General features: G+C 35.5%; 3 protein-coding genes across 10 annotated transcripts; 2 read left to right on the forward strand and 1 right to left on the reverse strand.

The window, feature by feature from the left end:
- The first annotated feature begins 51 nt into the window (after positions 1–51).
- Positions 52–3,492, forward strand: LOC140965230 (uncharacterized). Of its 7 annotated transcripts, none has more exons than XM_073425366.1 (10): positions 52–165; positions 431–478; positions 1,397–1,466; positions 1,661–1,793; positions 1,880–1,941; positions 2,122–2,202; positions 2,465–2,724; positions 2,801–2,831; positions 2,927–3,043; positions 3,145–3,492. In XM_073425366.1, exons 2-10 carry the CDS (start codon positions 431–433, stop codon positions 3,327–3,329), a joined length of 987 nt encoding a protein of 328 aa, XP_073281467.1. In that variant the 5' UTR covers positions 52–165; the 3' UTR covers positions 3,330–3,492. The 7 variants fall into 7 exon arrangements, with proteins under 7 accessions (XP_073281467.1, XP_073281468.1, XP_073281462.1 ...); XM_073425367.1 differs by having other exon boundaries at positions 3,148–3,492; XM_073425361.1 differs by having other exon boundaries at positions 2,801–2,830; positions 2,911–3,043.
- Positions 3,493–4,666: 1,174 nt separating this feature from the next.
- LOC140964513 (E3 ubiquitin-protein ligase RING1-like) lies at positions 4,667–8,434 on the forward strand. 2 transcript variants are annotated; one of them, XR_012172904.1, is made up of 2 exons: positions 4,667–6,040; positions 8,170–8,434. XR_012172904.1 is itself a non-coding variant. In XM_073424354.1 (2 exons), the coding sequence occupies exon 1, from the start codon at positions 4,854–4,856 to the stop codon at positions 5,982–5,984; it is 1,131 nt and encodes a 376-aa protein (XP_073280455.1). In that variant the 5' UTR covers positions 4,668–4,853; the 3' UTR covers position 5,985; positions 8,170–8,434. The 2 variants fall into 2 exon arrangements, 1 of the variants encoding a protein (XP_073280455.1); XM_073424354.1 differs by having other exon boundaries at positions 4,668–5,985.
- A 3,512-nt stretch (positions 8,435–11,946) lies between these two features.
- LOC140964662 (kunitz trypsin inhibitor 5-like) lies at positions 11,947–12,528 on the reverse strand. Its single transcript, XM_073424528.1, has one exon. The coding sequence runs from the start codon at positions 12,526–12,528 to the stop codon at positions 11,947–11,949; it is 582 nt and encodes a 193-aa protein (XP_073280629.1).

The following is a 12,528-nucleotide window of genomic DNA, read 5'->3' on the forward strand; positions in this document are numbered from 1 at the left end:
TTATTATTATTATTATTATTATTATTATTATTATTATTATTATTATTATTATTATTATTATATAATTAAAGAAAACCGATATATATATTCAAAAATTTCAAAACTTGAACAGATCCCGTCAGATTTCAATTTCATCGATTCCGAAACGGAGACTGCAATTTTCAGGTATCTCTCTCCTTCGCCTCTTTCTCCCTAGCTTCCCGCAGCTCCATTTTTCTTGTGTTTCATCTAATCTGCGGGTTCGGCCCATGCCAGTAAGATGTTCGACCAAAATACTCTAGATTTTTTTCCTGTCAATACCTAATAATCTGAAAGGATTTGATTCAGGGGATACAGAATGTTCATTTTTGCTTCGGAACGGATTTGATGAAAGTTTTTGTTTTTGCTGAATTTACTTGTTTTTTTGCTTTGTTGTTTATGTTGATTTTAGATGGAGGCTATTTATGCAAAGCTCTACAGCAAATACTCCAAGCTCAAGGTCTCTCTTTCTACCACTATGTACTTTGTGTGTTGGAGATATTTGGACTATTGCGAAGGAAAATGGTGGCTTGAGTAAGTAACTATAGGAATCATTTGAAATTGAGTTGAGGAACAAATAAGGGACATATTTGAACCATTTATTTTCGTGATTGGGTATGATTAGAAATTCATGTGAGTGACCTTTCATCTGGCGGTGGAGTAGTGAGGTCTTGATGACCTGTATTTGGAATAGGAAGCTTGTCGTCGAAACATCCGGATTTTGAAAAATTTTCTTCCATATTCTCTTGTCATTTTAGCTTATTACTGACATCGCTGTTTCTTTAGTCGTTGTTTGTTCAAAGTGATAATATTCAGGCACATATTTTGTTCATCTCAAGCAACAACTTGTGCTCAATTGTTTTTGGTTTTAAATGTGCCATGGAAGCGGTTTGTCATTGATTTTCAAAGCACCTGAGCGAGATGGGGAATTTGTATTAGGGAAATTATGAATTTTCCTGGTCTCAAAAGTATCTATTCTGTTTTTACAAATCAAAATCAGAACTCTGTCCCTCCCGAATAGGGTTCGGTCAGAACAACCTTAGCATTTGTCTCTCCTGAATTGGAGTTAAAGTCTAGAGTATACTGTGTTACCTACGAGTCATTCGGAGTTATTTCTTGTGCTCGAGAACTACCACATCAGTACTAATTTCATGCCTCTCTGCTGATCTTTTGAGAGAAGGCTAGCTCTATCGGTGCAGCTCTCAACACTGTTGTACTTGGTTGCTGAACCAGCTGCTTGGCTAATTTTGTTTCCCATTTACTTTATTTCATTTATACACCATTTCATTTATTGTAATGTCTTAACATTCTATATGTACGATTGTATGGAATTTAGTTTTATTGTTATATTTGAGCTATTTCTTTCTTATTTTGTCAGAAAGAAAAACAATCCCCACTAGACAAGCTAAATCGCGAGCAAGAACTAAAATTCATGAATTATGTAGCTGGTATAACATCAACTTACTCTCTTTCTTTTTCCCCTTTTTTGTTCTCTTTTCTTTGCTGTTTAGCTTCTTGTTGGTCATTTCATAGTTTAAAAACCGTACATGCATCCTCCATTATTTTATGTTAATGCGTGCTCTTTATAATTACTCAGGAGTTATGATTTTTCTCATGTGTTCAATACTTCTCTTAAATGTAGCTGCGGATGAAATGATAGAATACTTGAAAAGTGAAAACGACAAGCTACATGAACAAATAGACGACTTGAAAAGTGAAAACCACAACCTACGTGGTCAAGTAGACGACTTGAAAAGTGGACTGGCTGATACAAGGCATGCATTTATTCATTACCATGTGGTAATCTTTAAGTATTAGTGTATTACCAGATCTCGTTTCATTTTTGCACATATTTTGGCAGATCTTCTAGTGATGAACAACATATTCAGTGCCAAAAGCTTTTGATGGAAGAAAATCAGAAAAGTAAGGATACATCGTCATTCTCTTTCAAGTCATGAATGCTATAGTTGTGACCATGAACTTTCTGTACTTCTTTCCTAAGTTAAAAGTTCAACAGTTGCTATCTTTGCATCATAGTGTAGACTTTGAAAACTTCTGTTTAACTGCTGACTGAACTCTGAAGTAGTGAACATTTTCTCACAGAACCCAATTATACTGTTACTAACCCTGGAAAGTGGAAACTGTCTTTTAATCTGAATATGCTTGGATATTCCAAAACCGTAGGTAAATAAGGCCTTGATTCATCATTATCACAACCAATTTTTGGTTCATAAAGATGAGTTATCTTTTGTTATCGGCCTTGTTACTCGGGTAGAATACTCTTCATATTAGCACTCTTGTCACTTGGTTAAAATACTCATCACATGAGCTTAAAAAAACTCTTTATGGTACCCTTGCATTCTATTGTTACTTGTTATTTCAGAAAGTTCCTCAAGACACTTGCCTTGTGTCAGTTCTAAATAATTTGTGTTTCATGAGATTGTAGACAAGGAACTCTCCAAAGAAATTTCAAAGCTTTGGAAGCTTGAATTACAAGAATGCTCAAACTGTCCTGTGAATCAGGAAATTGAAAGCGAGCAGCTAACTTCACATCAAGATTCTGCAGCTGAAGGAACATCTAGTAAGTATGTACTTAGATCAGCAAAAAAACGTAAACTTGAGCGTATAACTGAAGGCACAGCCAATGCTCATGTTGATGGGGAGCATGGGCGTCCGACAGATTGTGCTCCTCTGAGCATCCAACAGGTATGTACATTGCATTTAGTTTACTAGAAGTGCGTCTTTCTACTTTAGCCTAACTATTATTATGTTAATGATCTAGCGTGCTTGTCAAATGAAGATCAACAGTCCAGGTATGTTCCAAAAGGCAAACATATCGCTTATCTCGACATTGTCCGGTAACCTTGAAATTTACTTGCTATTTTGATGGTGGGTGGTGATGCCACAGACAGTAATGCTGTTTACTGCCTGTTTCAATGCCTTGTCGAGTCAGTACATGGCATGAAATTCTCCCCTCATAAACAAAGTAGTAGACCATGCATACAGGCGCTGCACCAATCAAGTGGTAATCTTCAATTATGCTGGGCTATATACTAGGATTATTGTGGTCAAATTTACATGACAAATAGCAGATTCTTTTACCCGACTCAGTAGAATTTTCTCTAGCAGGTTATTCTTTCAGTTTGACATGGGTACCTAACACGCACGGAGAAGCAGAACTCGTATACCGGGTGCTGTCGTTAGGGACGTTTGAAAAAGTGGCACCAGAGTGGATGAGGGAGATGCTGATGTTCAGCACAAGCATGTGCAACATCTTTTTCGAGAGGCTTTCCCGTGTTATCAAATGTTAATAACTACTTTTACGAGGTCATCTTTGTTCGTTTGTATGATCCTGTTCTGTATGATTCTAAACATCACGATTATTGTCCCAATTCGAATGTTTTGATATTGTATTTGGGTGAACAGACATCAAACTGAAGGGAATCGATTTGAAAATAGATTCCGACATGATATGTTTGANCGTTTAAAATTAACTGAAAAATACAATAATTTCAAATCTTGAATGATACATAATTTAACAATTTTAATTTTTTTTTTCGTATTTTTAATTAAAATAATTTTTTTTTTCAAACTTCAATTTGGATAATTGAAGATGTATTTTTCCGGATTGAGTAAATAAAATGTATTGAATTGAACGTGATTATTTTATTACATATATATTTGTTTTGATTTCAAATACGTGTATAATAACTAAATATTCTTTTAGAATTTGAATTTTTTAATTATTCATCCAAATAATATATTTTGAATCAATGTATTAAAAATTTAAATTGGACATTCATTTTCATCGAAGTACATAATTTTAAATATATGAATTTCAGATATTGTGATACATTAGAAGAAATATTTCTTTCACTTCTTAATTCATATTTTCTTTAAAATCCTCTTTATTCATGTTTTGAGATCACTATTTCGTCCCTTTGGAAGGTTTCAAGATCATGGAAATAAATCAACGTCCTTCTCATATTTCAATAATCCTCGTTTAAAAAAAACTTTAAATTAACAAATTATCTAAAAAGAGTAGATAATACGTTCTCATTGTTTTATATCCTTGAGACATGTTAACCTGATCTATAATTACATTTAAAAGTAATAATTTTGACATAACGAGTAAGACTTTTTGTTGATTGGATAAGATTAGACCGTTTAACAAAATTGATCCACGAGACAGTCTTATAAGAATTTTTATGATATAAAAATCACTAATTTTTTAACGTGATCAAAGATCATTACAATTTTTTTCCTCTAATTTAAAGCAAATCTTCATTTTTAAGTCAAACACCATCAATTCATTCAATATTGAGATAATCTTAATTAATATATGTTATGATGTAGTAATTGTTCTAATCGAAACGCGACATTTTAGGTAATATAATAATGGTAAAATTTAAAATATTTGAATTACATCATTATTATAAACTATAATTTAAATTAAACAAAAAAGTTCTATCCTACAATATAATAAAAATTACACATTTATTAGATTGCTAAAACTTGATTCCAAAATATTCATCAATTAAGATAATGATGGCCAATTTACCTCATTTGAGATCTGACTAAATTTTAGCAGAAAGTAGCGACTTTATAAGATTAAACGTTTTTGGTTGTAATCGTAATACACTAGAATGCGATCAACAGAACATAATAATCTTCTAATCAGCGCCACCACTGCACTGTACGTCTTTCTTTGGTCTTCCATTTTCCTCCGCCCGAATTCGTCTTCCCAAATTCTTCCCAATCCGCGAAATCCATTTTTCTCTGTCAGAATCGGAAGGCATAGCTTCATCTAGATACTCGCGGGATCCAGGATTATTATGTCTTCGCCGGGAACAATCGCCGACGCCGTCGCCGCTCCGCAGCTGTATTTCTGCTACCAATGCGAGCGGCAAGTCAGCATCACGCCTGAACCGTCGCCAGATGGGGAGCTGGTTTGCCCGATCTGTCAAGGTGGGTTTTTGGAGGAATCGGACACCGCGCCTCCATCAAACACTAATAACGTCGGCCCTAACCGCTTTTTCGAGGAGAGTTTACCTCCTTTCCCCTTTATCTTCTCCTCTTCCTCCGGCAGAGGCGGATTGGAAGCATTTGACGATCTGTCTGCGCTTTTCGGAGACCGATCCCCCAACGAATTTAATCCATATGCTTTTCTGAATAATTACATCAATAATTTAGAGGCGAGGGGGGCAAATATTCAGCTTGTGTTTGAAACGCCTGGAGGAGGTGGAACAGGTGGTGGAGCGGTCGACTTTAGGCTTCCAACGAATTTGGGGGATTATTTCATGGGGCCTGGTTTGGAGCAATTGATACAGCAGCTTGCGGAGAATGATCCAAATCGTTATGGGACACCTCCTGCTTCGAAATCTGCGATGGAGGGATTGCCGGATATTAAAATTAGCGATGAGATGTTGGCATCGGATTCATCTCAATGTGCTGTTTGTAAAGATAGTTTTGAGTTGAATGAGCTGGCTAAACAGATGCCTTGCAAACATATCTACCACAGGGATTGTATAGTGCCTTGGCTTGAGCTACATAACTCTTGTCCGGTTTGTCGATACGAGTTACCTACTGATGACCAAGATTACGAGAACCGGAAAACAGGGCAGTTGAATGATAATGGTAGAAGGAACAGTGATAGTAGTAGTAATATAGGTTTGGGGTCCGGTGGTGGAAGTCTGGAGAGCATTTATGATGACGATAACGCTAATTCACAGACACCAAGGACAGTGGAAAGGAGGTTTAGGATATCGTTCCCATGGCTTCTTAGAGGATTTGGTTCACCAGCAGAAACAAGCGGTAGCGGGGGTGGAGGAGCTGGAAGTAGCGATGGAGGGAACACCAACACCAACACCAACACCAACAATAGTAACAGCGGAGCATCCAATCCTAACTCAGGAGGAGGAGGAGGAGGAGGAAGAGGGCAGGCTAGTGAGGAGGACCTTGATTGAAGTATGTCCTTGCTGTGATTTAAGTGTTCTTTTTTTTCCCTTACTTCTGTGTTGAGGTGATGTGCTGTTTTTATCATGTTTTATTGTATAAATGCAATGCATTATCTTTTGAATGTTTTAAGACAAATTTGTGAAAGTTTTGTTTTTCTAATTTTGTTGCTTCAACTTATCTGGAATAAAGATGGTAACCAGGTGCAGCCAATCGGCCCAGTGATGGGGCTGTTGGTTGCCATGGACTGACCACTTAGTCTTGGCTTTTGGGTACATCGGGTGTAAGAGAGTTAAGGATTCATAAATTAGAAGATTTTTCCTATCAACAGGAGTAATGAATAAAGTAATATAACGATCTTGGCATGTTTAACGCTAGGAAAGCAGATGTTATTGTTACGAGTAATACTCCAAAATTTACATTTCTGATATTGAGGCATATCTCGTGTTAAAGAAACAGGTCGAACATGTTCAATTCTCACTTTTGTGGCTTAAAAATGTTTGGTGGTGAAATAATTTTGTGAATTGTGCCGGTTAGGAAATGCATATTGATGAACAACCAAGTACCACTATCATAGTGCCATAGTGGTTAGTTTTGAAGTTTTTGTCCAATGTAAAAGATTCTTAATTGCAAAAAACATTGATAACTTGTACGTGGGACTCTATCATCATTTTTATTTGTATCCTACTGTCCTGGATGATCAACTGTTTGAAGATGAATGCATTCATGCACAGACTGACAGACGTACATACACGGCGAAATGAAAGTGATTAATTTGTTTCCAACATCTTGCTAAACCCCTGCCTCCTTATGGCTCATTCCAGGGTCCAGCTTCAGCTACAAGAAAATTTTTACTTGAATCAAATAATTTTCTCCTGTACCGTGTTATCCTGGCTTCGTTCGCCTAAATGGCATCTATTACTCACCTTAAACTGCTTGGCATTGATGTGGGACATCCTATTTGTAATAAACTTAATTAATCTCTATCGTGTATTTAGATGAAGACGGTGACTTAAATTATACAATTCACATCATTTAGTGCTTGTTTAAAAATTAAAATACTATCTTCTCACTGCTATAATCCAAGGTCAATTCCAAACTTTTTCGTTCGTTTTGTTCATGCTTTACGTCCTCTCTGTAGTCTTTATCTTATTCAATGGCTTTTGCTACATCGTTTGTGTGAGTTTTGCTTGCTTACCGATCTTTCATAGTTGTAATTGCTCTTCTCCATTGTCGATTCTCGAATATAAATAATGTCAAATAATTTTTGTTAGTCTGTTGACTATTTTGAGTTGAACTGGGTAGTTTGGCAGTTTATATGACAACTTAAAGCAATTGGCTATAGTTTAATCATATGAGAGCTTAACATTCAGGAACATACGCATATATGGTTTTTGACAGAATGGGTAGAGAATGTGTTATATATCACATCTTATACGGGCTATTCTTTTGTTTGGAGGCTTCGACCTCACACAGATTTATCCGTGCTTCCTGCATTTAAAGAATTAGTGCAGGGGACGAGGAAAGGAAAATTAGTGCTTCTGCCATTGTATTACTCTATAATTATGATATCTTGTTCTGGCAGCAGCTGTGCTGACACAGTACCTTGGTATCCTGTCTTCTGGATATTGAAGGATGACGGAATTGAAATTTATATTTAATTTGCAGAGGATGCGAGTTATGAATACATTAAAAGTTTTTGTTCACTGGATGTTTCTGACCCCAAATTGCATTAATAGTACTACCCTTGATGACCTTCTCTTTTTACTCTGTCCTTACGTAACACACAGCTAAATTGGTGTGAAACTGATGGCATTATCGTTGGTGGCGACGAATGAGTCTCAGATTTGGCATTTGAAATGGTTGGTGGCAACGAATGAGTCTCAGATTTGGCATTTGAAATGGTTGTTTGGCCAAATGTGAATCGAGCTGTGCAAATCAATACTGGTTATTAGAATACTAGTACTTAGTAAAACAATGCCAGGTTAACCTGTTTTTGCAATAAGGATTGTTACTGTTAGGAGCAATGCAAGCATGCTTGACCACAGACCTGCCATCGTGATACGTTACTGCATGTGTAATGTAACTGCTTTGTGAATGTTCAAGTTTCAGATGCATCACATTTGTGATGTAGTAGAGTTTGTTGTTGTCCAACCTCGTGTTTTTGTCGACTGAATGTTCTCCTACTTTTTCCAGGTAGACTGAGTTAATAAACTGAAGAAACAGAAAGGGTATTTGTATAGAGTAATTCTGGAGCATTTTGCCGGTTGGTTGTGGACAAGAAATAGGTAGCCATTCCTTCAGTTTTCATTTTCTGGCAACCTAAATTTGTTTGGATGTATGATATGTGACTTACCATTTTGTTTGATATTTTCCTCCTTGAGCTCTCTTCAAACATGGGCTAAAAACACATGAATCAAGCAGTTTCTTCTTTATTTTATTTCATTCACAGTTTCAATCATCTCGAATGCTTTCTATAATGATTAAATACTTTGGCATTGGAAAATTTTCCATAAATATTGTATGATGTCAGTCCATTAGAAACTATTGTAGATAATTTTTATGGTTCGGCCTCCCTCCTGGATTGGAAGATGTATTCTTTATTTGTGGAATATTATTCTTCTATTTCTCACTATTAATTTATAATTTTTACAATTTCAATAATAAAAATTAGAAACTAGTGCCTTTACATTACTTTTATGTAATATATTAGTTTAGTGTATAAAGGGCAAAAATGTAACTTAGCTACTGCACATACATTCCACATCCGAATAAAGGACCATCCTATGCAATGTCAAGTACTGTTATGTATCTTAATTCTAGCCAAATCGGAATTTTTCTACGGTTAAAGAAAAATATGTCACATGCTACATTTTCCTTAAAATTTAGACTATTTGACTTGGTTTTGCTAAATTATGCCATATCTCATATTTATTCCTAAATTATCTTATTAAGGTCAATAAATTTTAAATTTGTATTTTAAATTTGTCCATTTCGCATTCGTTCGGCCGAATTTAAACAATTTTTTTTTTGAAATAAAATCTTGAACCTTATAATAAAATCTTAATGTTTTTATTTCATTGTTAAAACCATAAGTAGCTACTTTTAACAACATGGGCACGTTTTATAGATTATTAACTTCATGATATTCTCACTTATTATAGCCTTTGTAATGGGAATACTTGTAGGAATCCTTACACCAGCAATGAGAATCACATAAACTATCAAGATACAAGATGTGACACTAATAACTATAAGAGTAGGTCTCTTGTGAGATGGTCTCACGAATCTTTATCTGTGAGACGGATCAACTCTACCGATATTCACAATAAAAAGTAATACTCTTAGCATAAAAAGTAATACTTTTTCATGGATGACCCAAATAAGAGACCCGTCTCACAAAATACGATCCGTGAGACCGTCTCACATAAGTTTTTGCCTAACTATAATCATACGATAGAATCTGTTCAAGAATATCCGAAAGTTGAGTAATTTATTTGTTCTTATCCTAATGCACCATGATATTCTCATATAAATATTTTAAATTTAACCAAGTGATTTTCAGTTTTGAATATTTTAAAGTTAACCGAGTGATTTCAGTTACACAATTTATCGTTAGACTCATTGGATTATTATCTAAAAGCTTATTTTGTAAAAACAACTTCTTAATTTCTCAAAATCTTGATTTAGGTAACATTAATTTTTTTAAATGACAAAACATTAAATGTAAACACTAAAAATTCCGAGACCCATAACTTGTGCACTCTCACTTTCAGCTGTAAGTGATCTTGCATTGTCCACTGTGGATGATGTGGTAAATTCAATTTCCCAAGTGTACTGATGATATTATGGATGAACCTCCGTAGGATTCAGAAAGTTTCAGTTCCGCCCTTCCTCCAGAGGCTTAGCTTCAGACTCCTCCTCCTCCTGCTGAGATTCCTGTCTTTTCAGAAGCCCCTCTTCCAGAGATGATTCGTGTGCTGGTTTTTCCAGTTTTTTTCCCTACTTCTGCTTCTGAAGAATTTGATGCTATTGCTACTGTTATTGAAGAGGATGTCCAGATAATATGCTATTGCTACTGTTATTCATTTCAGACCATGCTCCATAGGCTTTAGCTGCTCGAGTTCAGGAGGTGCGGGAAAGGTTTGCTAGATCAACAGTATCTTCTTCTGAATCGTACTCTATTCTCTCCATTGAAGGAAAATTAACAGATATTGAACATTTGGGGAAGACTCATGAGTTACTGATTAAGGAGACAAAATACAGTGTCATTGATGGCCAAACAAATTTTGAGAAATTCAGAAAGAGGATTCTTGGACAAAATGGAGCTTATTCAGAATGATCTTGTCTTCTTACGAAAATCCTTTATGCAATTCAAAGGAAATTTGTACAATTAGAAAAAAAATGATCAAGAACACTCGGAGATAATCGATAATGTGCAGGCTTCTTTCACTGTCCAGATTTCAGAATTATCTAAATATACATTTGGAGGTTGATGCCAAAAAAAGAGAAAGAACGGAGAGTTCAAACGCCAGACAAGGTGAAGAAGAAAGGGTGCCTAATAAAGCCAGGGATATACGTACTAAACTCGAACCCGAACCCGAACCCGAACCCGAACCTTTCAATTATTTTTGAGCTTGAACTGTATCTATTTGATTGCAGATGATTCATAAAGTGAATTTGAATTCTATATTTTGAATTTTGACATCATTAAAAACGGAGAAATTATTGATTATTTATAAGTTTTGGCGACGAGTCTCAAACTTTTAAAAAATATGAAAGTAATAAAATTCAGCAAATATGAAGTTCAGAAGCGCATATTTAAGAAGACCCCTAGCGCACATTCCAGCAAACCCTCGTGCATATTTCAGATCTGTTATAAGTTATTTAGGGTTCACCGAATTTAAAATATTTGAATTACACGTGACATCTTGTACTAAATTGGTTATGTCTATGGTACGACTGAATTATAGTCGTTCAAATATGAACATTGCAAATAATCTATTTAAGACCATTTCGAGTTTCAACAAACTCTCTTTACATTATCTACTATCTTTTATCTATCTTATCTGAGATTCAAAAGCTTTACTAAAAACTCTCAAACACACGAATAAAGACATATATATCTGATCTATAAAACATATGTTCTGAAGTATTACTCAAGTTTTTCAAATTTCATATTTTATTTCATGTGAGTTTGTAACTAAGAGAAATAGTCTTTCATTTCAAAATTTTTATTAGTAAGAAAAGTCGTTGATGAGAGTTTCAGTAAGCAATGTGTAATTCCTATTGAAGTTTATGTTTACAAGTGTTGAAAAAATGGATTCCTTATGGAAAAAGAAAAATGAGAGAGATAGAAAGATCCATACTTCAAACTTCCACAAACAACCTATTTGTTATTTATTTTCAGCTGCTTCGCTCATTTACCACCGGTGGTTTATTGATTTTACTTTGGTTCGTTAAGTCCGGTTGGACACTTTCCCCACTGATTCTTTATTAGAACCTAGAAGATTGAGATCTATTTTCGACTGCTAACACCAGTTGAGATCATTGCTATTCAAAAAAATAAGAAAATTTTGTGAGTTGTTTATTCACACCCAATAAACATTTTCACCGATCCTAACATGTTGACATGATATTGATAAACGCTAACGTGACATTGAAAATTGCTGATTTTTCACATGTCACGTTCCTAATTATATTGGACCAAAATAGTTGGAAATAAAAAGATAGTAAACCAAAAACCAAAATTTGAAAGCTTAATGCGATAAAAAACAAAAATTAGACAAGTTAGTAGAAAAAAAATCACACACACACACACACACACACACATATATATATATATATATATATATAATTCACTGTACTCATCTTCTGTCTATATATCTAACTGATATTTCATTAGTGGAAACGGAAGTGAGATGAATGTACAACATATCAAAATACATATATCGAAATTCACTGTACTCATCTTCAGAGTTTGTTGGATCCGCATGGATGTGCCTTATGAAACCGAACCCAGAGAGGGTAATCAGACAAAAACAAACGCGGGAATCCAAACCCGGGTTGGTCGAAAGCCCCCACATCTCTGCATGTCACATTAACGAGGTCGCACACAGAAGGGCAGTAAATCAGCTTGTAAGAATAATCAGAAGGAAGTTTCTCAATCTGGAACCAGTTGGTAATAGTCCCACACCCGGGGTTCCCTTCAACCCCGCCTGCTGTTATAAAGTGTTGTCCCGTGGCTTCGTCGGTCGTATTCACTTGAAGCACACCCGATGATGATGAGCCGCAGTAAAAAAAATATTCGAACTTGATGTTTAAATCCGTATTCGCAGAGATCCAGCCTCTGTCTTCGGATCTGGCAGGGTTGAAGATCACTGCTCGACTCGGCAAATCATCAATTGGCTGTTGGACAGCATAACAGGTTTCGTTGACTTCGTAAGCAAAAAAGCCGCCGCCGCCGCCGCTCCGAACCGGCACAATGTAGTAAGGTGTGCCTGCCAGGAGATGTTCCATGCCCGTGTCGTACAACTCATAATCTGCACCGATCAT

This window comes from Primulina huaijiensis, chromosome 18 (genome assembly GCF_012295235.1).
Source record: "Primulina huaijiensis isolate GDHJ02 chromosome 18, ASM1229523v2, whole genome shotgun sequence".
Taxonomy (NCBI): domain Eukaryota; kingdom Viridiplantae; phylum Streptophyta; class Magnoliopsida; order Lamiales; family Gesneriaceae; genus Primulina; species Primulina huaijiensis.

Coding starts and splice junctions, on each gene's coding strand:
- LOC140964662 (XM_073424528.1), bottom strand. CDS start 12,528: ATGATCGGTGCAGATTATGAGTTGTACGACACGGGCATGGAACATCTC.
- LOC140965230 (XM_073425361.1), top strand. CDS start 431: ATGGAGGCTATTTATGCAAAGCTCTACAGCAAATACTCCAAGCTCAAG. Junction 479..1,396: donor GCAAATACTCCAAGCTCAAG/GTCTCTCTTTCT, acceptor TTATTTTGTCAG/AAAGAAAAACAATCCCCACT. Junction 2,203..2,464: donor TGGATATTCCAAAACCGTAG/GTAAATAAGGCC, acceptor ATGAGATTGTAG/ACAAGGAACTCTCCAAAGAA.
- LOC140964513 (XM_073424354.1), top strand. CDS start 4,854: ATGTCTTCGCCGGGAACAATCGCCGACGCCGTCGCCGCTCCGCAGCTG.